Here is a 26180-nt window from a genome sequence, read left to right as displayed (position 1 = left end):
TCAAAAATATACAAAGAATTGGGATCCCTGGGTGGCGCAGCGGTTTGGCGCCTGCCTTTGGCCCAGGGCGCGATTCTGGAGACCCGGGATCGAATCCCACATCAGGCTCCCGGTGCATGGAGCCTGCTTCTCCCTCCGCCTGTGTCTCTGCCTCTCTCTCTCTCTCTCTCTCTGTGACTATCATAAATAAATAAAAAAATAATAATAATAATAAAAAAAAATATACAAAGAATTTATAAAACTCAAAACCCAAAAAACAAATAATCCAATTTCAAAATGGGCAAAAGACATGAATAGAATTTTTCCAAAGAAGACATCCAGATAGCCAAGAGACACATGAAAAGTTGCTCAACATCACTCATCATCAGGGAAATGCAAATCAAAATTACAATAAGCTATCACCTTACACCTGGCAGAATGGCTAAAATAAAAAACACAATAAACAAGTGTTGGTGAGGATGAGGAGAAAAAGGAACCCTCATGCACTATTGGTGGGGATGCAAACTGGTGCAGCCACTCTGGTAAGTGCGGAGGTTCCTCAAACAGTTAAAAATAGAACTGCCCTACAATTCAGCAATGGCACCATCAGGTATTTACACAAATAATGAAAAACAAACACTAATTCAAATTGAGATATGCACCCCCATGTTTATAGCAGCTTTATCTATCATAGGCAAATCTGGAAACAGCCCACACGGCCATTAACTGATGAATGTACAAAGAAGTAGTATATATACACAACATATGACTCAGCCATCCAAAAGAATGAAGTCTTGCCATTTGTAACAACATGGAAAGACCTAGAGTGTATCATGCTAAGTGAAATAAGTCAGAGAAAGACAAATACCATGTGATTTCACTCATATGTGGAATTTAAGAAACGAAACAAGCAAAGGGGAGAAAAAAGAGAGAAGCCAAGAAACTGACTCTTAAGTGTAGATAACAAACATGATTACCAGAGGGGAGATGAAAAGAGATGAAGAGGATAAGAATTCATTTATCATGATAAGCGCCGAGTAATATATTGTACACCCGAATCACTATATTGCACACCTGAAACTAATATAACACTAATAACTACACTGGATTAAACTAATTTAATTTTAAAAATCTCTATGTAAATACAAATATCCCTTCTGTATTTCCCAATCCCTTTAACTATGCAGTTGAAGAGCTGGCATCTAACCTTCATCTAGAAGTGATTTATCTTCCATTTGACATGATCAAAAACAAATAGAAGAAATTAGGGGATTGTATACATGCCTTCCCAGCAATGAATGTGCTCCATTTAAATGTAGGCTTGTGGATGTCAGTATGTGACAGTTTCTATCTATTTGAAGTTTCCAAAGATGAAATAAGGTATTTTAGAGTAAACTTAACGGATCAACCATTGTGATGGAATTTGGTGATGGAGAACATTTTGAATTCCAGCTCAACAAAATATTCCCCTACTTAAATAATTTCATAAAAAAATAAAAAAATAAAAGAATTTTATTCTCCTCAGTAGACCTGCAGCACAACAAAGCAGGCTATTCACGCATCACAGTTTGAGCATCTAACTACAAATGGGGCGGGGACTGGTGCTCAGGACCGCGGGGGCGCCCCGCCCAGCAGCTCCTCTGCCGGGAACCGGCCACGGAAGGGTCCTGGGCCGCGTCGCCGCCCCGAGCCCCCAAACCTCCTCTACGTGCCACCGCCTCCCAGCAGGGACGCTCCGCGAGGCCCGGGCGGGAGACCACGCCGCGCCCCCACCGCCCCTCCCCCGCCGCGCCCCCACCGCCCCTCCCCCGCCGCGCCCCCACCGCCCCTCCCCCGCCGCCGCGCTCCGCTCCGGCCGCCGGAGCGCCCCAGCGCATGCGCAGTCGGGGCCCCAGCCGGCACCGCGCGGCCGCCACGGCGGGGCCGCCACGGCGGGAAGCACGTTAGAGCCCGCCGGCGTCGGGGGGGCCGGTCCGGCAGCCGGGGCCTCGCCTTGGGCGTCTCTGGCCGAGGCGGGAGGGTCCTCGTCACGCTGTCCCCTGGAGTTAGGGCGGCGGCGGCGGCGGCGGCGGCGGCAGGGGGCGGAGTCGCCCCGCGCCCTTTGTCGGTGGAGGCCGGTGAGTGAGGCGCGGGCCCGGGGGGTGGGGGTGGGGGTGGGGACGGCGGAGGTGCCGGGTGGCCCCTGCGCTCCGCCCGGGGCCGCGCCCCCTCTCCGCCCCGAGGGCCTCCCCACCCGGAGACTGGACACAGTTTCCTCTGGGCTCTTCCGCACTGGGGGTTTCTGTAGGTGAAGGTGGGACCATTTGTTGGAAAGTTTATCGCCATCTCAACATTATTAAAACATTCACCTTTACTTTTTCTCTAATGGTTTTAAAGGATTTTTAAAGTATCTTTGTTTACATTTCTACCTATATGTTGTTAGGTATTCATTTTGCGTTAGGAATCTACCTTTTCCCCACTTGTCCTGCAGATATTGAATCATTTTCCCACCGAATTGAAGTGACACTTTTATTATATTCTGCAGGCGTGTCTACTTTGTGACCTTGAGTCTGTTTCCAGACGATTTCTCACAGCTCTGACAGTTTATGCACTCAGACCGTTTTTAGTGTAAAATATATTTTAATATGTGGCAGAGCAAATCCTCCTTAAATATGTCCTTGGATATAATGGTCAGTTTCTTTTGATGGATTCGAAATAGTGGAAAATGTAAAGATACAAAAATGATAATTCTCTAAGAGACAGATTTTTTTTTTTTTTTTTATGATAGTCACAGAGAGAGAGAGAGGCAGAGACACAGGCAGAGGGAGAAGCAGGCTCCATGCACCGGGAGCCCGACGTGGGATTCGATCCCGGGTCTCCAGGATCGCGCCCTGGGCCAAAGGCAGGCGCTAAACCGCTGCGCCACTCAGGGTTCCCTCTAAAAGGCAGATTTGATCATGGTAGCAGATAGTTATTAAATGAGGGAATGTTTGTCAAAAGTCACCGTGTTGAAATCTTTTACATGCCATCAGGATAATGTCTGCTTTCTTAGAAGTGCCCTCAAAGCCCTTTATGATTTTACTATTGCAGACTGTTTTGTCTTCCTCCCTTGCACATCATGCTGTAGCCATACCAAACTACTTAAACATGATATACAACCCTCTGGGAAATTAAAAAAAAAAAAAAAAAAAAAAAAAAAAAAGGGATCCCTGGGTGGCGCAGCGGTTTGGCGCCTGCCTTTGGCCCAGGGCGCGATCCTGGAGACCCGGGATCGAATCCCATGTCAGGCTCCCGGTGCATGGAGCCTGCTTCTCCCTCTACCTGTATCTCTGCCTCTCTCTCTCTCTCTGTGTGACTATCATAAATAAATAAAAATTAAAAAAAAAAAAAAAAAAACAACCCTCTGGGAAAAATTCATTAATTTGATTATGTCAAAATTTTCAATTTCTGTATTCAGAGAGAGCAAAGACCTAAAAGTCAACACATGAAAATATTTGCAGCATGTGTAAGAGACAAAGGGTTGATGTCCATTCATTATATGTAAAGAGCCTCTGATAATAGCAAAAAAAAAAAAAAAAGAAAGGGGCAAAGGATATGCATAGGCAATTTATAGAAGAAATATAAGTAACCAAAAAACAACAACAAAAAAATTTTAATGCTTAACCTCATAAATAACCATTCGATGCAAATGAAGACAAAGATATTTTCACTCAGTACACTGGAAATATATACAAATACTGATGATAAAAGGTGTTGAGAAAAGTGCTGCAGAAAAAAAAAAGTCCTGGGGCAAAGGTTACCAGTTGTAAAATAGAATAAGGTAGTTTATTTTGAAGTTAACAAACAAAGATTTCTAATACTGAGTAAAGGATGCTGTAGAACCATGGCACATAGTATGGTGTGCGTTAAGTAGGGATGTGGTAATATTATATATGTTCATAAATGCCCAAAAAAGGATGTACACCGAATGACAGTGAAGTACTTCCAGGGAGGGAAGTAGAAGAGTGATTGAACATCACTCAGTGTTACTCATAGACTCCCATGTTTTGTGTACTTATGTTTTCATGTAAAATGTATAAAAAAAACTTGTGTATATCTATAACTTGTGTAAGGAAAAAAAGATGCAGAAAAATTTAAAATTAACATAAGGAAAGCAGTAAAGAATAAAAGACAAATGATAACATGGAGACTACATTTGTTATTTATGTTATCACAAGAGAGTTGCTGTTTACTGTGTTTGTGTTTGGGGACCCCAAAACCATCTGTAGGTTCAGTGATTTGCTAAAGGGACTCCTAGAACTCAGTAAAATTGTTATACTTACAGTAACATGAGTAGTACAGTGAAAAGATACAAATTAAAACCAACAAAAAAAGCAAGAGACCAGGTACAAGCTTCCAGTTGTCTTCTCTCAATAAGAGTAATGCAGATAGTGTTTAATTCTCCCAGAAGTGATATGTAATAACACATATGCAGTGTTACCAATCAGGATTCTCATCCAAACTTTGGCATCCAGAGTGTTGATTAGAAGTCGGTCATGTAGGCATAGCTGACCACCTGTGTTACTGACCTTCGGTCTCCAGTCCCTCCAGAAGTCAAGCTGATACCACGTGGCCCAAGAATCCTACCATAAATCCTATTTTAGCATAGCATATCTGACCTCCGGAAGCCTGAGGTAAACAGACACTCATAACAGGCAGGATATTGCAAGGTATTATAGGTTCTCTCTCAGGAACTAGGCCAGGGCCAAACTTTTTCTTAAAATGTGCAGAGTTTGGACCACCTAGACCCACTCAGTTAATCCCTTCCTGCACACTATACTCTGTAATAAAGATTTCTTACAAATCAATAAGTAAAAGGCAAAGTGGTAGAAAGGTGGACAAATGACACAAGGGTAAGAGTTCAAAACATGAAATAGGAAAGCTAAAAATAGAGAAGTTCTGCTTCCCGTGTTATCTATGAGTTACATACTAAAGTAGCAATAATATACTATTTAAATACTATATGTAAAAAGAATGTTTACTATTCTTGGCTAATGTTCACTGTCATATATTGTTGATGAATTAGTTAATTCTTCAGTGCATTTTACCTTTGTTTTGATCCAGCAGTTCCAATTCTAGGAATTTATCCTAAAGAAATAATCAGACAAGATTATGTCAAAACTGTATGTTTGGTGTTGTCTATAACAGCAAAAGAAAGAAAGGCTCCCAGAAATGTTTATTAATAATGAAGTTGTTAAATAAATTTTGGGCATTGCATGCAATTGATTATACTATGACACTAATATTTAAATTTTTTATTATTTTTTGTTTATATATCTTCATATGGATGTTTATTATCATTTTTAAATTGAGTATACTTAACATATAGTGTTATATTAACTTCAGGTATACAATAAGTGATTAATCAATTCTACATATTGCTCCATGCTTATCATAAGTATACTCTTTAATCCTCATCACCTATTTCATCTATTCCCCCCCACCCCGTTCATCCTCCATACCCACCTCCCCTCTGGTAACTATCAGTTCTTTATAGTTAAGAGTCTTTTTCTTGGCTTGCCTCTCTTCTTTTTTTTTTTTCCTTTTTTTTTGATTTCTTTTGTTAAATACCACATATGAATAAAATAATATGGTATGTGTCTTTCTCTGACAGACTTATTTTGTTTAGCATGATATTCTCTAGCTTCATCCATGCTGTTTTCATTCTTTTTGGTGGCTGAGTTAATATTCCATTGTGTATATCTATGCCACATCATTTTTTTTTTAAAGATTTTATTTATTTATTCATAGAGACAGAGAGAGAGGCAGAGACACAGGCAGAGAGAGAAGCAGGCATCATCTAGAGAGCCTGACGTGCATCATATAGAGAGCCTCTAGATCCAGGGTCCCCAGGATCACGCAAAGGTGGGCTATAGACAGTGCTAAACCGCTGCGCCACCGGGGCTGCCCTCCTTTTTTTTTTTCTTTTTTTGTTTTTTTTTACAATTTGTTTTTGTTTTTCTTATATGGAAAGTGACTTTTTAAATTTAAATTTTGTTAGCACATAGTGCAATATTTGTTTCTGGAGTAGAATTCAGTGATTCATCACTTACAACAACACCTGGTCCTCCTCTCAAGTCCCCTCTTTAATACCCATCAGCCATCCAGCCCATCCCCCACCCACATTTCTCCATCAACCCTGTTTGTTCTCTGCCTTTAAGCGTTACTTATGGCTTGCTTCCCTCTCTCCTTTTTTTTTCAATCCTCCCATGTGTTCGTCTGTTTTCTTTCTTAAATTCCACATGAGTGAAATCATGTGGTACTTGTCTTTCTCTCATTTCACTTAGCATAATACACTCCAGCTCCATCCACATCATTGCAAATGACAAGATTTCATTCTTTTTGATGGTTGAATCCTATTCCATTCTAAATATATACCATGTATTCCTTATCCATTCATCAGTGGATGGGCATGGCATTTGGGCTCTCCATAGTTTGGCTGTTGATAATGCTCCTCTAAACATCGGGGTGCATGTACCCCTTCGAATATGCATTTTTGTATCATTTGGGTAAATACATAATAGTGTAATTGCTGGATCACAGAGTGGTTCTATTTTTAACTTTTAAGGAACCTCCAAACTGTTCTCCAAAGTGGCTGCACCGGTTTGCATTCCCACCAACAGTGCAAGATGGCTCCCTGTTATCTACATCCTTGCGAACACCTGTTGTTTCTTGTGTTGTTAATTTTAACCATGCTGACAGATGTGAGGCCACATTTTTTAACCCATCTATTGATAGACACAGGCTGCTTTATAATTAGGCTATTGTAAACAGTGCTGCAATAAATACAGAATTGCGTTTATCCCTTTGAATTACTGTGTTTTAATTTTGGGGTAAATACCCACTAGTGCCATTGCTGGATTATAGGTCAGTTCTATTTTTAACTTTTTGAGAAACTTCCACACTGTTTACCAGAGTGGTTGCACCAGTTGCATTCCCACCAACAGTACAAGAGGGTTCCTTTCTCTCCACATCCTCACTGACACCTGTTGTTTCTTGTTTTGTTTATTTTAGCCATTCTACCAGGTGTGAGGTGATATCTCATTGTAGTTTTGATTTGCATTTCCTTGATGATGGGTGATATTGAGCATCTTTTCATGTGCCTCTTGGCCATCTGGATGTCTTCTTTGGAGAAATGTCTGTTCACTTCTTATTTGTTTACTTATACGTTTGTTTCTTTGTTTAAAATATTCCTGACATGGAGCTTAGTAAGGGGCTTGAACTCATGACCCTGAGATCAAGACCTGAAAGGAGACTGAGAGTCTCCTCACTTAACCGATTGAGCCACTCAGGCACCCCAGCTCTGTTCTTCTGTTTATTTTTAATTGGATTACTTGGGTTTGGGCTGTTAAGTTCTGTAAGTTCTTTATATATTTTGGGTACTAACTCTTCATCAGATACATCATTTGCAAATGTCTTTTCCCATTCAGTAGGTTACCTTTTAGTTTTGTTGATTGTTTCCTTTGATGTGCAGAAGTGTTTTATTTTGATGAAATCCCAATAATTTATTTTTACTTTTATTTCCCTCACTTCAGGAGACATGTCTAGAAAAATGTTGCTATAGTCAGTGTCAGAGACATTACTGCCTATGCTCTTTTCTTGGGTTTTTATGGTTTCAAGTCTCACATTTATCTGTAATCCATTTTTAATTGATATTTGTGTATGATATAAGAAAGTGGTCCAGTTTCATTCTCTTGCACATAGCTGTTCAGTTTTCCCAACACTATTTGTTAAAGAGACTGTATGACTGATTTTTTAAATGATATTTAGAGTTTTGTTTTCTGCCCTGACATGATATACACAATATTGTCAATTAAAATCCAGGTTTCAAAAAAGAAAATTATGCATATAATAATGACATATACAATATTATAACATGTGTGTGTATTTGCATAGAAAAAGTCTGCAAGTATGTATCCCAAAAAAGTAACTGCTTATCTCTGGGTAATGGTATGATTTTCTTTTTGCTTTTCCATATCTACAAAAGTTTTTGTTTTATTATTTGTCAGAGAATAAAGTGTAGGTATTTCCAAGAAGGAATGTGGAGAGGGATCCCTCTGGCTACAGTGTGAAGAAAACATTGGACTAAAGTTAAGGACCAGTTCGATGAGTGTGGCAGTAGTAGTCAAAGTGAGAGATGGTAGTGGCCTGAATCAAGGTAGTGTAAATGAAAATGGAACTCTATATTTAAGGGGGTAGATTTACCAGGACTTGACTTTAATTGAAGAGAGAGACTAAGGGAAGAAAGAGATCAGAAATGGCATTCAGGTTTCAGGCTTCATGGTGCTATTAATTGAGATAAGGGAATTTAACAGGATAGTAAGAATAATATGTAGCATGTAGATATGGCTACCACGTGCTATTATTATGCTTTAAATGTTTTCAGAATATCCGCCACTTAATCCTCACAACAAACCTTGAGATAAGTAGTTATTATTAGTTTGACAGATGAGGAAAGAGGCACAGAAAGGTAAAGTAACTTATGCAACCAAACTCATACAGCTAGTAAGTTGTAAAACTGGGAATGAAATCCAGTCAGTCTGGTGACAGAGTTGGTATTTATACATACTTTATTGCAAATATATGATAAGAGGCTAAAGAGAGAATGAGTTTTGGACATGTTAGGTTGGAGAAATCCGAGAGATATCTGCCTGAGGGTGTCCAGTAAGGTGGTGGGGTTATGTATGTGGTTATGTACCTCAAAGAAATGATCAGTGAAACCATGGCAGTGGATAAACCTGAAGGAAGCCACCTGAGAGTAAATACAAGAGAATAAATATAAATACTAACAAATGGATGGACCTAACTGTATTGCAAGTGAATGACATAACCACACTGAAGGAAGTGGCAAAGAAAACACTGAACTCAAATAACTTTAGGAAACACTACCTTGGTAGAGATATTGTATAACTAAAGACAAAGAGAGCTCTACATTTGATGCTGTAATCAAGTCAATAAATGTGTTTCTCACAGGGATATGAGTTAATTCTGAAACTATGTATATACTAAAATTGAACAAATAAATATAGGGAGGATACTAAGAGTCAACAATTTTTTACTGTTGAAGAAAGAATTACCAATGAGGAAAGGAGGAAGACTAAAATGAGCCCTGAGGTATTGGATTGGAATCAGAGATGTCAATATGAACTCATGGCATTTAATACATAGATGAACACAATAGAAGTATGTATGTGTGTGATTAATATGCACACATACATACCTCCCCTGTCTCTGCTAGAGGTCTGGAAGCAATGTTACCCCAGTAGCAGTGAGCACACCTAGCACCCAGATCTTTGTTTCTCAGCATTTCTCCAATAAAAAGAGCTCAGGCTCTTCGGACAGGTAGTTGATTTCCAAGGCCTGAGCAGGGATAATACAAGAGCTTGAAACATCTTATGGTGCCAGGAATTGATCAAAATAGGGTAGAGGCTGGTCAAAATAACATAAGAGGCTTCTACTGACCAAAACTGAAACAATTTGTACAATAAAATAAATAATGATAACGTTACACTTTATGAAACAAGATACATACCCATGAGTTCATAGAGCTATAAATAAATTAGTAAATAAATAATAGATAAGGAGCAGTTTTTCCTTACAGAAAATTTCCAATTAATAAATTAGTGGGAAAGAGAGAAATAGAGAAATGACCATTAAACAAACACCATATTACTAATTTTTGGAGACAAGATACATTGATGGATGCTAAATTTAGTGGGTTTTAACATATGATCTCACTCATGTGGAGTTTAAGAAAGAAAACAGATGAACGTATGGGAAGGGGGAAAAGAAATGAAAGAGGGAAGCAAGCAAGCCATAAATGACTCATTTTTTTTTTTTAAAGATTTTATTTATTTATTTATGAGAGACACACAGAGACATCAGCAGAGGGAGAAGCAGACTCCCTGTGAATAGCCTGATGCAGTACTCGAGTCCAGGACCCTGGGATCATGACCTGAGCCACATGCTCAACTGCTGAACCACCCACGCACCCCTCATAAGTGACTTTTTTTTTTTTAATAATTTATTTATTCATGACAGAGCGAGAGAGGCAGAGACACACAGGTAGAGGGAGAAGCAGGCTCCATGCAGGGAGCCCGACATGGGACTCGATCCTGGGTCTCCAGGATCACACCCCGGGCCAAAGACGACGCTAAACCACTGAGCCACCGGGGCTGCCCTCATAAGTGACTCTTAAAGGCAGAGAACAAATTGGGTGTTGATGAGGGACATGGGTGGGGGATGGGCTGGATGGTTGATGGGTAGTAAAGAGGGTACTTGTGAGGAGCAACAGGTGTTGTATGTAAGTCATGAATCACTGAATTCTCCACAAACCAATATTACACTGTAAGTTAACAAAATTTTTTAAAATTTCAGGCAAGCTAAAAAAAATTAAAAATTAAATTAATGGGTTTGAGAAGAACCTGGATATTTGTTATCAGCTTAAAGTATCTCCTAAAAGATATTTACTTATTAGCTACAAAAGGTAAAGATGGTAGCTTTACAGTGGAGAAATGGGGTAAACACCACCTGAACCCAGTGATAAAGCTTAACATCATTAATGAGGTATATCAACATGATAAGCCCATTAATATGATGCACTAAGAAAGATACAAGGTCACTTCTGTGGTATTCTTCCCAAAAATACTTAACTTCATTTGGCAAACTCAAATTAAAAGACCTTGCAAAATAACTCAGCAGTACTCTTTAAAAACAGTAAGCTGGGATCCCTGGGTGGCGCAGTGGTTTAGCGCCTGCCTTTGGCCCAGGGCGCGATCCTGGAGACCCGGGATCGAATCCCACATCGGGCTCCTGGTGCATGGAGCCTGCTTCTCTCTCTGCCTGTGTCTCTGCCTCTCTCTCTCTCTCTCTCTTTCTCTGTATCATAAAAAAATAAAAAAAAAAAATAAAAAAAATAAAAACAGTAAGCTCATGAAAGATAGAAAGGCTAAGAAACTTAAAGATTGGAGAAGACAAAGGGGACAAAAAGCAACTAAATGCCATAGGAGATCCTGGATCAGAGAAAAAATATTAATGTAGAAACTGGTAAATTTTGAATACTTTGAGTTAATAGTATTGTACCAATTTAAATTCCTGGGTTTGATTGTTGTACCCTGGTCATATAAAGCACTAACATTAGGACAAGTGGTGTAAATGGTATGTGGGAATTATGTACTGCTTTTGCAACTTTACTGTAAGTTTAAAATTGGTTCAAAATAAAAAGTTTAAAAATTAAAAAATAGAAGAGCAAACACCAGAACCCTTTCATTTACTTATTAAGCAAATATTATTGATACCTACTATTAGCCACATACTGAGAGCATCAAATGTAGAATACTAAATAAGGCAGAACAAATTCCTGCCTTCATGGAGGTTAACATCACACAATGGTGAAGTATAAATAAAAATGGCGACTATACAAATAATGACAATGATAAAGGTGCTAGCAAAACCAGGAGGGTATAAATGAGGGACCTCCCTAGGTTTGTATATCAAAACCTTCGTTGATTTAAGCTAAGACCTTGAAGGGAGAGTAGGTATTGTCTGGGGAGGAGGTAGGGAGATAAAGCACACATGGCACACTTAAAGACGTAAAAGCACAACAGTGTAGATGAAGACTCTGAAGCAAATGGGAGTAGCTCGAGAGGTCAGGAAGCAGGTCATAGGATTTTTTATGGCTTTGTACTGCAGCGTAAGGACTGTAGAGAGCCACTAAAAAATTTCAAAGTGAGGTACTGTTTCAAAGTTAGGTTTGCATACTTTATAAGTAAAGATGCCTTTACCTCACCTGTGGAGGAAGCAAAAATAGATATTGGAAAATCCTAAGGAACAACAATATGTAGATGGTAAGCAGAGGAAAAGGGACTAGTGCATAGTCCACTGAGAAGGACTGTGGACATAAAGCAAAACGCAGTTGTCAGCAGCGTCAGATACCCATCAGAGCTCAAGAAGTAATGAACTCCATTGCTTGAACAACATAAGGGCTTTGGATATTCCTAACCAGAGCAATTTCAGTAGTGTGCTGATGGCAGAACAGCAGAAAGATCATACATAGATAATTTAAAAATAAATGGGTAATGAAGGAGAGAAAAGTATTGACAATCCTTTGCAGAGTTATAGCCTTGAAAAAAGAATGGATGCCAGTTACAAATGGGCACATAGCCAGGGAAAATTTTTAATGTTGAGAGAGATATTAAAAAATTTTAAATTGGGGCACCTGGGTGGCTCAGTCCATTAAGTGTCTGCCTCCAGCTCAGGTCATGATCCTGGGGTCCTGGGATGAGCCCTGCATGGGGCTCTTGACTCCGCAGGGGGCCTGCTCTCTCTCCCTTTGTCCCTCGTGTGCGCTCTCTCTCTCAAGTAAATAAATAAATCTTAAAAAAAAAAAAGATTTTAAATTAGGAAGGAGTCAATAAATGTGACAGATAAAGTTGAAGATAGGAATGAGAAGGTACATGCTAGATTCAGGCTAGTAGGGAACCTGGAGAAAATGGTCTGATTCCAGGGAAGGAATACTTTTAATGCAAATCTCTGGGCCAAGAATACCCACCCAGAGATGCCATTTCATTACATCTGGGACAGGACCAGTGGATCTGCTTCTCAGCAAATGGCATGATACCAAGGATCTTCGGACCACACTTTGAGGAGCACTGCTGCTTTTTCTATTTTTCCCCTTACGTGAAGCTACTCCTGTCTTTACTTCCTTTCCCGTCCAGTCTAGAATCTAAGGTCTCCTGATTCACAGTTTAATGTTTTGTAAGGTAAGGAAGACTTCAGAAGTGCTATGGTACTAGATGTAGGTGACTGAAGTAGAATGACGATGAAAATCATTGGCATGGAGGAAATGAGAGGCTCCGATAGTTGTTCTGAATTCCTGCATCAGAATCACTTGTGAGACATTTAAAAAATGAGTAGATGCCAGACTTCACCTCAACAGATTCTGGTTTAGTAGCTCTTGGGTGGAGCCTGGACATGTATACATTTACATATGTATAGTTTAGAATCTGGGCTTTGTCTAATACACAGCCCAGATTGAGAAAACATGGGTTTTCTACATGATCCATGAAGTTCACTCAGATTTTTGGAAGAGCCTTGAGGAAAAAGATGTTATCCCTAAAGTCATTCTTCATCTGAATTGATTATAATTCTTTTTTTTTTATTATAAATTAATTTTTATTGGTGTTCAATTTATCAACATACAGAAAAACACCCAGTGCTCATCCCATCTGGTGTCCCCCTCAGTGCCCTCCTCCCCTTCTACCAACCTAGTTCGTTTCCCAGAGTTAGGAGTCTTTATGTTCTGTCTCCCTTCCTGATATTTCCCACACATTTCTTCTCCCTTCCTTTATATTCCCTTTCACTATTATTTATATTCCCCAAATGAATGAGAACATACACTGTTTGTTCTTCTCTGATTGACTTACTTCACTCAGCATAATACCCTCCAGTTCCATCCACGTTGAAGCAAATGGTGGGTATTTGTCGTTTCTAATTGCTGAGTAATATTCCATTGTATACATAAACCACATCTTCTTTATCCATTCATCTTTCGATGGACACCGAGGCTCCTTCCACAGTTTGGCTATTGTGGACATTGCTGCTAGAAACATCGGGGTGCAGGTGTCCCGGCGTTTCATTGCATCTGAATCTTTGGGGTAAATCCCCAACAGTGCAATTGCTGGGTCGTAGGGCAGGTCTATTTTTAACTCTTTGAGGAACCTCCACACAGTTTTCCAGAGTGGCTGCACCAGTTCACATTCCCACCAACAGTGTAAGAGGGTTCCCTTTTCTCCGTATCCTCTCCAGCATTTGTGGTTTCCTGCCTTGTTAATGTTCCCCATTCTCACTGGTATGAGGTGGTATCTCATTGTGGTTTTGATTTGTATTTCCCTGATGGCAAGTGATGCAGAGCATTTTCTCATGTGCACGTTGGCCATGTTTATGTCTTTCTCTGTGAGATTTCTCTTCATGTCTTTAGCCCATTTCATGATTGGATTGTTTGTTTCTTTGGTGTTGAGTTTAAGAAGTTCTTTATAGATCTTGGAAACTAGCCCTTTATCTGATAGGTCATTTGCAAATATCTTCTCCCATTCTGTAGGTTGTCTTTTAGTTTTGTTGATTGTATCCTTTGCTGTGCAAAGCTTCTTATCTTGATGAAGTCCCAATAGTTCATTTTTGCTTTTGTTTCTTTTGCCTTTGTGGATGTATCTTATAAGAAGTTACTGTGGCCAAGTTCAAAAAGGGTGTTGCCTGTGTTCTCCTCTAGGATTTTGATGGAATCTTGTCTCACATTTAGATCTCTCATCCATTTTGAGTTTATCTTTGTGTATGGTGAAAGAGAGTGGTCCAGTTTCATTCTTCTGCACGTGGATGTCCAATTTTCCCAGCACCATTTATTGAAGAGACTGTCTTTCTTCCAATGGATAGTCTTTCCTCCTTTATCGAATATTAGTTGGCCGTACAGTTGAGGGTCCACTTCTGGGTTCTCTATTCTGTTCCATTGATCTATGTGTCTGTTTTTGTGCCAGTACCACACTGTCTTGATGACCACAGCTTTGTAGTACAATCTGAAATCTGGCATTGTGATGCCCCCAGCTATGGTTTTCGTTTTTAAAATTCCCCTGGCTATTCGGGGTCTTTTCTGATTCCACACAAATCTTAACATAATTTGTTCTAGCTCTCTAAAGAAAGTCCATGGTATTTTGATAGGGATTGCATTAAACGTGTAAATTGCCCTGGGTAACATTGACATTTTTACAATATTAATTCTGCCAATCCATGAGCATGGAATATTTTTCCATCTCTTTGTGTCTTCCTCAATTTCTTTCAGAAGTGTTCTATAGTTTTTAGGGTATAGATCCTTTACCTCTTTGGTTAGGTTTATTCCTAGGTATCTTATGATTTTGGGTGCAATTGTAAATGGGATTGACTCCTTAATTTCTCTTTCTTCAGTCTCATTGTTAGTGTATAGAAATGCCATTGATTTCTGGGCATTGATTTTGTATCCTGCCACGCTACCAAATTGCTGTGTGAGTTCTAGCAATCTTGGGGTGGAGGCTTTTGGATTTTCTATGTAGAGTATCGTATCATCGGTAAAGAGGGAGAGTTTGACTTCTTCTTTGCCAATTTGAATGCCTTTAATGTCTTTTTGTTGTCTGATTGCTGAGGCTAGGACTTCCAGTACTATGTTGAATAGCAGTGGAGAGAGTGGACATCCCTGTCTTGTTCCTGATCTTAGGGGAAAGGCTCCCAGTGCTTCCCCATTGAGAATGATATTTTCTGTGGGCTTTTCGTAGATGGCTTTTAAGATGTCGAGGAAAGTTCCCTCTATCCCAACACTCTGAAGTGTTTTGATCAGGAATGGATGCTATATTTTGTCAAATGCTTTCTCTGCATCTTATGAGAGGATCATATGGTTCTTGGTTTTTCTCTTGCTGATATGATGAATCACATTGATGGTTTTATGAGTGTTGAACCAGCCTTGTGTCCCGGGGATAAATCCTACTTGGTCATGGTGAATAATTTTCTTAATGTGTTGTTGGATCCTATTGGCTAGTATCTTGTTGAGAATTTTTGCATCCATGTTCATCAGGGATATTGGTCTGTAATTTTCCTTTTTGGTGGGGTCTTTGTCTGGTTTCGGAATTAAGGTGATGCTGACCTCATAGAACGAATTTGGAAGTACTCCATCTCTTTCTATCTTTCCAAACAGCTTTAGTAGGATAGGTATGGTTTCTTCTTTAAACGTTTGATAGAATTCCCCTTGGAAGCCATCTGGCCCTGGACTCTTGTGTCTTGGGAGGTTTTTGATGACTGCTTCAATTTCCTCCCTGGTTATTGGCCTGTTCAGGTTTTCTATTTCTTCCTGATCCAGTTTTGGTAGTTTGTGGCTTTCCAGGAATGTGTCCATTTCTTCTAGATTTCCTAATTTATTGGCGTACAGCTGTTCATAATATGTTTTTAAAATCGTTTGTATTTCCTTGATGTTGGTAGTGATCTCTCCTTTCTCATTCATGATTTTATTAATTTGAGTCTTCTCTCTCTTCTTTTTAATAAGGCTGGCTAATGGTTTATCTATCTTATTAATCCTTTCAAAGAACCAACTCCTGGTTCTGTTGATCTGTTCCACAGTTCTTTTGGTCTCGATTTCATTTAGTTCTGCTCGAATTTTAATTAACTGTCTTCCTCTGCTGGGGGTGGGGTCCATTTGCTGCTTTTTCTCTAGTTCCTTTATGTGTAAGGTGAGCTTTTGTATTTGATTGAGTTCTTTCCAGTTTTTTTTAAATTTTTTTAAAATTTTTTGTGATAGTCACAGAGAGAGAGAGAGAGGCAGAGACACAGACAGAGGGAGAAGCAGGCTCCATGCACCGGGAGCCCGAAGTGGGACTTGATCCCGGGTCTCCAGGATCGCGCCCTGGGCCAAAGGCAGGCGCCAAACCGCTGCGCCACCCAGGGATCCCCTCTTTCCAGTTTTTGAATGGATGCTTGTATTGTGATGTATTTCCCCCTGAGGACTGCTTTTGCTGCATCCCAAAGATTTTGAACGGTTGTATCTTCGTTCTCATTAGTTTCCATGAATCTTTTTAATTCTTCCTTAATTTCCTGGTTGACCTTTTCATCTTTTAGAGGATGGTCCTTAACCTCCACGTGTTTGTGGTCCTTCCAAACTTCTTGTTGTGATTAAGTTCTAATTTCAAGGCATTATGGTCTGAGAATATACAGGGGACTATCCCGATTTTTGGTATCAGTTCAGACCCGATTTGTGACCCAGTATGTGGTCTATTCTGGAAAAAGTTCCATGTGCACTTGAGAAGAATGTGTATTCAGTTGAGTTTGGATGTAAAGTTCTGTAGATATCTGTGACATCCATCTGGTCCAGTGTATCATTTATATATCGGGGCATATATATTGAGGATTGTTAAGTCCTCTTGTTGGATAGATCCTTTGAGTATGAGATAGTGTCCCTCTTCATCTCTCACTACAGTGTTCGGGGTAAATTTTAATTTATCTGATATGAGAATGGCTACCCCTGCTTTCTTTTGAGGACCATTTGAATGGAAAATGGTTCTCCAACCTTTTATTTTCAGGCTGTAGGTGTCCTTCTGTCTAAAATGAGTCTCTTGTAGACAGCAAATAGATGGGTCCTGCTTTTTTATCCAGTCTGAAACCCTGCGCCTTTTGATGGGGTCATTAAGCCCGTTCACGTTCAGAGTTACTATTGACAGATATGAGTTTAGTGTCATCATATCTATTCAGTCCTTGTTTTTGTGGATTGTTTCACTGAACTTCTTCTTAAAGGGGAATTTTAATAAGAGTCCCCCTTAGAATTCCTTGCAGAGCTGGTTTGGAGGTCACATATTCTTTCAGTTCCTGCCTGTCTTGGAAGCTCTTTATCTCTCCTTCAAATTTGAATGAGAGCCTTGCTGGATAAAGTATTCTTGGTTGCATGTTCTTCTCATTTAGGACCCTGAATATATCCTGCCAGCCCTTTCTGGCCTGCCAGGTCTCTGTGGAGAGGTCTGCTGTTACCCTAATATTCCTCCCTATAAAAGTCAGGTACTTTTTTTCTCTTGCTGCTTTAAGGATCTTCTCCTTATCTTTGGAATTTGCAAGCTTCACTATTAAATGTCGAGGTGTTGAACGGTTTTTATTCATTTTAGGGGTGGATTTCTCTATTTCCTGGATCTGAATGCCTGTTTCCCTTCCCAGATTAGGACAGTTTTCAGCTAGGATTTGTTCAAATACATATTCTGGCCCTCTGTCCCTTTCGTCGCCCTCGGGAACCCCAATTAAACGTAGGTTTTTCTTCCTCAGGCTGTCATTTATTTCCCTTAATCTATCCTCTTGGTCTTTTAATTGTCTGTCTCTTTTTTCCTCAGTTTCCCTCTTTGCCATCAACTTGTCTTCTATGTCACTCACTCGTTCTTCGACCTCGTTAAGCCTCATCGTTAGGACTTCTAGCTTGGATTGCATCTCATTCAATTGATTTATAATTTCTGCCTGATTGGATCTAAATTCTGCAGTCATGAAGTCTCTTGAGTCCTTTATGGTTTTTTCTAGAGCCACCAGTAGCTGTATAATAGTGCTTCTGAGTTGGCTTTCTGACATTGAATTGTAATCCAGATTTTGTAATTCTGTGGGAGAGAGGACTGTTTCTGATTCTTTTTTTTGAGGTGAGGTTTTCCTTCTAGTCATTTTGCTCAGTGCAGAGTGGCCAAAAACAAGTTGTATTGGGAAAAGGAGAAAAAGAGAGAGAAGGAAAGAAAAGAGAAAAAGAAAAAAGAGAAAGAAGGAAAAAAAAGGGAAAAAAGAGAAGAAAAAGAGAAAGAAAAAGAAAGGAGTAAAAAGAGGGGGTGGGGTGGGGGAAGCAAACAGAAATCAAAAAGAAAAAGAAAAAAAAACACAAAACAAAACAAAAACTAAAACAAAAAACCACGCGGGAGTATCTTCCGATTCTGTATACTTTAAGTCCCTTGACTTCCCCTGGAAGTGGTCCGTCTCGCTGGTCTTCTGGGGGAGGGGCCTGCTGTGCTGATTTTCAGGTGTGAGCACTTGGGGGAGCTGCTCTGCCCCTGCCTGGTGCAGGGCTCAGTGGGGGTGTTTACCCCGTGAGGCCCCAGGGGGAACAACCGCAGTGGGGCAGCAGCTCTGCAGCCCTGGAGTCAGCTCCCGCAGTAGCTCCGGGGCTCTCCGTCTGCAGGGCCTGGGGGCTCCCGGGCGGGGCCGCTGATCTGCTCAGCTCGGGGCAGGAGCGTCCTTGCTGTCCTGGGCCCTCCCGGCCTCTGCCTGTCCCGGGGGAGGCCGGATCCTGGGCTGTGTCCAGGCGCCCTGTGCTCCCGGTCTGCGCTGTTGAATTCACGCTCCCGCCCCGCAGCCCCCTCCGCGGAGCCGCAGCCCGAGCCCCTCCGAGCTGCTCCCGGCGCCCCGCAGCCCCCTCCGCGGAGCCGCCGCCCGAGCCCCTCCGAGCTGTTCCCGGGCCGCGCCGCCCCCTCCGCGCGGAGCCTCTTCCTCCGCCCGAGCCGCCGCCGCTGAGCTGCTCCTGGAGCCCCGCAGCCCCCTCCGCGGAGCCGCAGCCCGAGCCCCTCCGAGCTGCTCCGGTCCGCCGTGCGCGCTGCAGCCCTTAGGGAGCTCGGCGCACTCCGATTATAATTCTTGTATTCCTTAGACAGTCAAGGAAATTTGTTACCTTCCAAGCTATCATGCCTACTTATTTGAAAAAGCCTGTGGGATTACTAGAAAAGTCTGGAAAAGTCTTTGTGTGTGTTGTATGAAAAAATTACAATTTGGTGGTGGGGAGTGGTTGGTTTACAGGGGTTTTGTGTGTGTATCTTTCCAACACAGGAATTGAAAGGGAAATTATGAGAAGAAAGGAGATCAGATACCAACAATGAAAAGGTACAGAACAAGTACTAAGGAGAACTTCAGTGTATCCTAGAAGGAACCTAGAGCTGTGAACCAGGATCTTCAGTTTCAGATCCCTCATTAAACCAAAACACTGAGAACTAAATCAGCATTTCCAAGTGTGTGTTCTCTGGAGACTTAGTCTTATCAGATGCATAAAAAATTCTCAACTAAATTTGCATAAACTATATCATATATTTGACACTCCCCATCCCCTTGGGTTCACACATATGACAGAAACATGTTCTGCCTTACTTGGTAAATGTTTTTATTGTTGTGAATAGTTGGTTTTGAAGTGATTGGGTTTGAAATGTCAAGTATTCTCAGAAGATTGCTGGTGGCTCTTCAGAGAGTAGGACCCTTGTAGAGCTTTGCCTTGGACCAATAGGACTTGCTTTTTAAAGTGCTTTTAAATTACGCCTGAAAGGTCTGCCTCTTAGTTGACTGGTTGTAAAACTGTGGATTTGTGCCATATCTTGAGTGGTGGGTGGCTGCCTCATCTAATAGACCATTCCACTGGAACTGTGATTTTCTTTGTTTAAAAAACTTGTTTCTCAGTAAATGACTTCATTCTTCAGTTCCATCACTAACTTTTGAGAGAAATTTTCAGGCTAACCTTTGTGAACAGAAAAAGAATGTATCCTTCCACATTTCTTAGCAATTCAAAGTATTTTACCCTGATGTTAATGTTGGTGAAAGTCTTTCTGAAAATCTTTCACTAAGCAAGGACCACGTGTTTTCTAGTCTGAGAAGAGGGTGGGTAGGAACTGAGGCTAAAGTTTGTTGTAGCTGATGGATATGTATATCTCTGCTTTTTGTAATATGTGAATCTAAGAAATTTTCAAAATGCTTTTTGAATGTTTTTAAAGAATCCCACACTGTAGTATGTCCTGTCTTTATGAATCGTAGTTTATATGTTTCTTTACAGACTCTCTAGGTCCCTAGTTGACTCAGACTGCTGGATTTTTGTTGACTGGTGCATCTCATTACAGGTGCTCAACCTGATATTGTGTCTTATAAGATCCCTGCCAGGAGAGAGATTTGAATGTCATAGTGAAGTCCATACATGAAGAATCGATGCCTTTAGTGGAAAAAAAAGTAATAGCCATCTTCAGGAATCCCCACATCTCAATTCTGCATGACAAAGCAAGATTCTAAGAGTGGCTGCCCCTGAGAAGCTGAAATCTTGTGGATAGCTTTTGGCTCCTGAGGCTCTCATCAGAGATGAGGCACCTTTAATACCTGGGAGTGACTATTCTCCATAAGGCACTGGAAAATCAACTTGCAGGGACTGGCAAGGACACTGAGACTGTTAGTCCTAGTGTGTCTCCTGATGGTCCTTCTAGAAGAGAGCAGATCTTTGGTGACATTACAACTTACGAACTGTACAGAGGTGTAGGAATCATGGTGGTGCACTGAATCCGGCACTCAGAAAAGAAGGTGAACACTCTTAAAACTGAGAAGAGTGAAATCTCCTTTGTATATGAGAAAGATCATGTTAAAAAGAGCAAAAGAGGGATGCCTGGGTAGCTCAGCGGTTGAGCGCCTGCCTTTGGCTCAGGGCATGATCCCAGTGTCCTGGGATCAAGTCCCACGTTGGGCTCCCTGTGAGGAGCCTGCTTCTCCCCCTGCCTGTGTCTCTGCCTCTCTCTGTGTGTCTCCCATGAATAAATAAATAAAATCTTAAAAAAAAAAAAAAAAACGAATAAAGGAGAGAAGATCTTTGGAGTTTGAATTTGGGAATGAATTTATCACCTTAAAGAATAAGATTAGGCCCTTAACATAGGTATTTTTGTATCAGCTCATCTCAGTGGATCTCATCTCCTACTTAAAATCACTGGGCGACTTTAGATTTAAGATGCTGTTTCCTAGGCCCACCCCAGACCATTTTGGATAATCCTGGATTTACCCAAATCTCTGGACTGGATGGGTGATGATAAGCACTGGGTATTGTATGTAAGTGATGATTCACTGAATTCCACCCCTAAAACCAATATTGCACTGTATGTTAAACTAACTAGAATTTAAATAAAATTAAAAGAAACAAAAATGAAAAACCAAATCTCTGGGAATGGGGGCTGAACATTGGCATTTAAAAAAAATCCCTGAAGTGTGTAGTCAGTACTAAAATCCACTGAGCTTTCTTGAGTTTCCTATATGCCACAATAAGAGAAAGAGAAGATCCTACACTGAATTCCTCAATAAGTTATTCAACCTTTAAGCTTTTGTCTTAGAGGGCTTCTCTCTAAACTGTCTGCCATCCTGACAGGAAGTAAACATTCCAAAGGTTAGTTTCAGCATTAACGTCATGTGTTTACCAGATGCTTCTTTTTTCTTTTTCCCAGTTTTGCCCTCTTATAATGCTATACTTTCCCAAGGGGAGAACATGGAGGAAAAGGAATTGAATGATGGATCACAGATAGTCAGGTCTCAGGTAAGTTCAGTTTTACTCTTTTCTGAAATGCTGTTATAATTCTAAGAACGTGGGCACTTTTATTTTTCAATTCTCAGAAGTGAATCCAGAGCCCTTTAGACTGTTAGGACAGCCGATAATCTCTATAGGATGTTTCCCATTCACTTTATATACCCTTTATAGCTCTTCTCTCCTTCGCAGCATTTTTAGTAGATCATGGGCTCAGGTCTGTGCTGGATATTGTAAAAGAAAATGAAGCCATAGACTATCTTTTAATCACCCATCACTTAAGCATTTTAGCAGACTTTAAACAACACTTGCCATTCTCTGCAAACAATGACTGCCATTCTCTCTGTAAACGATGATGTACAGGTCACAATGACTACTTGGAACTAATGACATTATTTAATATGCCTGAGGACATCTGCCAGGAGTTAATGTTTATCAAGAGTCTGTTGTACCTCTTGCAAAAGCTGTCTAAGCCTGTTGCTAACTATTTTAGAATTCGATTATGTATTATGTAAACTGATGAGGTGTAACTATGACAAGGATTTGTTTCAAATGCTTTGGAAAGACCTTATAAATGTCAGTCACTTTTTAAAAAATTGCTATCAAATTATGTGTGAGCAAACTGTAACACACTGAAGGAAAATCATAAAAATCTTAGAGGATTCTACACCTATATTATTTCCAAACTGTCACTTGCTTGTTGCATTTTAATGAACCAGAAACTGATGCGTTAGGAGTATGGGCATTTCATTATTAAAATCACTCTCATAGAAAAGGCTTGGTTTCACATCAAAAGATGAGCAAATGAATATGAAGTTATATATTTGAAATGAAAGTGTTAAGATATCTTCTGTGGATCTCAACTTTAACCAGTTTTTACCTTAACACACCAGATACTAGTATCAAATGCTTTAGATTATATGATATAAACATTGTCTATAGGTACCCAATAAACTCATCAGAGGAGATTTTACCCAGTGAAACCTACAATATTCAGAAAAGTATAATGTTGGATGCTGCTAAGCATGCAAAATACAACAAATACAAGAGGTACTCAGAGAAGGGAGAAATCTTTTTTTTTTTAATAATAAATTTATTTTTTATTGGTGTTCAGTTTGCCAAAATACATAATAACACCCAGTGCTCATCCCATCAAGTGCCCCCCTCAGTGTCCATCACCCATTCACCCCCAACCCCTGCCCTCCTCCCCTTCCACCACCCCTAGTTCATTTCCCAGAGTTAGGAGTCTTCATGTTCTGTCTCCCTTTCTGATATGTCCGACCCATTTCTTCTCCCTTCCCTTCTATTCCCTTTCACTATTATTTATATTCGAGAAGGGAGAAATCTGATTTGAGACTAGAGGAATGAGAGTAGAGTTCATAAAGAAGGTGGAGTTTGAATTTTTGCTAATATCAGTAATTTGAAGATTAAAGAAGACAGGACCATTGCAGACAGGAAATAAAATTTGTGCAAGAGCAGGGACAATAAGGAAGAAGGAGATTGTCAGCTGCAGCTGAGCATTATTTGGTACATTGCTGCTTTGGGATCTTTGGATTGCAGGGAATAGACTTATATTCAGTTCACTCTTAATTATAAGGCTCCTCACAGACAGTACTAGGAAGACCTCAAAGAACTCAAGTGATATAGTGAACTGCTTCTTGGCATTCCAGCCAAAGGGGTTTGTTTTAATTATCCAGAACCCCTTGTTATGTTAAGAAACAAGGTAGTTCATTCAACAAGTATTTTTTGAGCAGCTAAAATGTGCCAGAAATTGTGCTTGGTGTGAGAAATACATAGTAAGCAAAAGAGATATATTTTTTTTCTTAATAAATTTCTTTTTTATTGGTGTTCAATTTGTCAACATACAGAATAACATGCAGTGCTCATCGTGTCAAGTGCCTACCTCAGTGCCCGTCACTCAGTCACCCCAACACCCACACCACCTCCCCTTCAACCACCCCCAGTTCATTTCCCAGAGTTAGAGTCTTTCATGTTCTGTCTCCCTTTCTGATATTTCCCACTTATTTATTCTCCTTTCCCCTTTATTCCCTTTCACTATTTTTTATATTCCCCAAATGAATGAGACAATATAATGTTTGTTCTTCTCGGATTGACTTATTTCACTCAGCATAATACCCTCCAGTTCCGTCCACGTCGAAGCAAATGATGGGTATTTGTCATTTCTAATGGCTGAGTAATATTCCATTGTATACATAAATCACAACTTCTTTATCCATTCATTTTCGATGGACACCGAGGCTCCTGCCACAGTTTGGCTATTGTGGACATTGCTGCTAGAAACATCAGGGTGCAGGTGTCCCGGCGTTTCATTGCATCTGAATCTTTGGGGTAAATCCCCAACAGTGCAATTGCTGGGTCGTAGGGCAGATCTATTTTTAACTCTTTGAGGAACCTCCACACTGTTTTCCAGAGTGGCTGCACCAGGTCACATTCCCACCAATAGTGTAAGAAGGTTCCCTTCTCTCTGCATCCTCTCCAACATTTGTGGTTTCCTGCCTTGTTAATGTTCCCCATTCTCACTGGTATGAGGTGGTATCTCATTGTGGTTTTGATTTGTATTTCCCTGATGGCAAGTGATGCAGAGCATTTTCTCATGTGCATGTTGGCCATGTTTATGTCTTTCTCTGTGAGATTTCTCTTCATGTCTTTTGCCCATTTCATGATTGGATTGTTTGTTTCTTTGGTGTTGAGTTGAATAAGTTCTTTATAGGTTTTGGAAACTAGCCCTTTATCTGATATGTCGTTTGCAAATATCTTCTCCCATTCTGTAGGTTGTCTTTTAGTTTTGTTGATTGTATCCTTTGCTGTGCAAAGCTTCTTATCTTGATGAAGTCCCAATAGTTCATTTTTGCTTTTGTTTCTTTTGCCTTCCTGGATGTAACTTGCAAGAAGTTACTGTGGCCAAGTTCATAAAGGGTATTGCCTGTGCTCTCTAGGATTTTGATGGACTCGGGTCTCACATTTAGATCTTTCATCCATTTTGAGTTTATCTTTCTGTATAGTGAAAGAGAGTGGTCCAGTTTCATTCTTCTGCATGTGAATGTCCAATTTTCCCAGCACCATTTATTGAAGAGACTGTCTTTTTCCCAGTGGATAGTCTTTCCTCCTTTGTCGAGTATTAGTTGACCATAAAGTTGAGGGTCCACTTCTGGGTTCTCTATTCTGTTCCATTGATCTATGTGTCTGTTTTTGTGCCAGTACCACACTGTCTTGATGACCACAGCTTTGTAGACCACCTGAAATCTGGCATTGTGATGCCCCCAGCTCTGGTTTTCTTTTCTTTTCTTTTTTTTTTTAAATTAATTTTTATTGGTGTTCAATTTACCAACATACAGAAAAACACCCAGTGCTCATCCCGTCAAGTGTCCACCTCAGTGCCCGTCACCCATTCCCCTCCAACACCTGCCCTCCTCCCCCCTTCCACCACCCCTAGTTTGTTTACCCGAGTTAGGAGTCTTTATGTTCTGTCTCCCTTCCTGATATTTCCCAACATTTCTTCTCCCTTCCTTTATATTCCCTTTCACTATTTTTTATATTCCCCAAATGAGTGAGAACATACACTGTTTGTCCTTCTCTGATTGACTTATTTCACTCAGCATGATACCCTCCAGTTCCATCCACGTTGAAGCAAATGGTGGGTATTTGTCGTTTCTAATGGCTGAGTAATATTCCATTGTATACATAAACCACATCTTCTTTATCCATTCATCTTTCGATGGACACCGAGGCTCCTTCCACAGTTTGACTATTGTGGACATTGCTGCTACAAACATCAGGGTGCAGGTGTCCCGACGTTTCATTGCATCTGAATCTTTGGGGTAAATCCCCAACAGTGCAATTGCTGGGTCGTAGGGCAGGTCTATTTTTAACTCTTTGAGGAACCTCCACACAGTTTTCCAGAGTGACTGCACCAGGTCACATTCCCACCAACAGTGTAAGAGGGTTCCCTTTTCTCCGCATCCTCTCCAACATTTGTTGTTTCCTGCCTTGTTAATGTTCCCCATTCTCACTGGTGTGAGGTGGTATCTCATTGTGGTTTTGATTTGTATTTCCCTGATGGCAAGTGATGCAGAGCATTTTCTCATGTGCATGTTGGCCATGTCCATGTCTTCGTCTGTGAGATTTCTCTTCATGTCTTTTGCCCATTTCATGATTGGATTGTTTGTTTCTTTGGTGTTGAGTTTAATAAGTTCTTTATAGATTTTGGAAACTAGCCCTTTATCTGATATGTCGTTTGCAAATATCTTCTCCCATTCTGTAGGTTGTCTTTTAGTTTTGTTGACTGTATCCTTTGCTGTGCAAAAGCTTCTTATCTTGATGAAGTCCCAATAGTTCATTT

The 26180-nt window shown here is 40.4% G+C and overlaps 1 protein-coding gene across 4 annotated transcripts in view; it reads left to right on the top strand.

The window, feature by feature from the left end:
- Positions 1 to 1531: 1531 nt before the first annotated feature.
- ZNF713 (zinc finger protein 713) overlaps positions 1532 to 26180 on the top strand; it is a 97070-nt gene continuing 72421 nt past the window's right edge. For 2 of the 4 annotated variants that reach the window (XM_041748872.1, XM_041748873.1), the window contains exon 1: positions 1533 to 2096. In XM_041748872.1, coding sequence (XP_041604806.1) covers positions 1566 to 2096 — 531 coding nt within the window. In that variant the 5' untranslated portion in view covers positions 1533 to 1565. Of the gene's footprint in view, positions 2097 to 26180 lie in introns of all 4 variants that reach the window. The other 2 variants (XR_005986819.1, XM_041748871.1) reach the window with 2 other exon arrangements.

Source organism: Vulpes lagopus, chromosome 3, assembly GCF_018345385.1.
Source record: "Vulpes lagopus strain Blue_001 chromosome 3, ASM1834538v1, whole genome shotgun sequence".
Lineage (NCBI taxonomy): Eukaryota > Metazoa > Chordata > Mammalia > Carnivora > Canidae > Vulpes > Vulpes lagopus.
The sequence above is the reverse complement of the archived record's forward strand: the minus strand, read 5'-3'. Positions and strand labels throughout refer to the sequence as shown.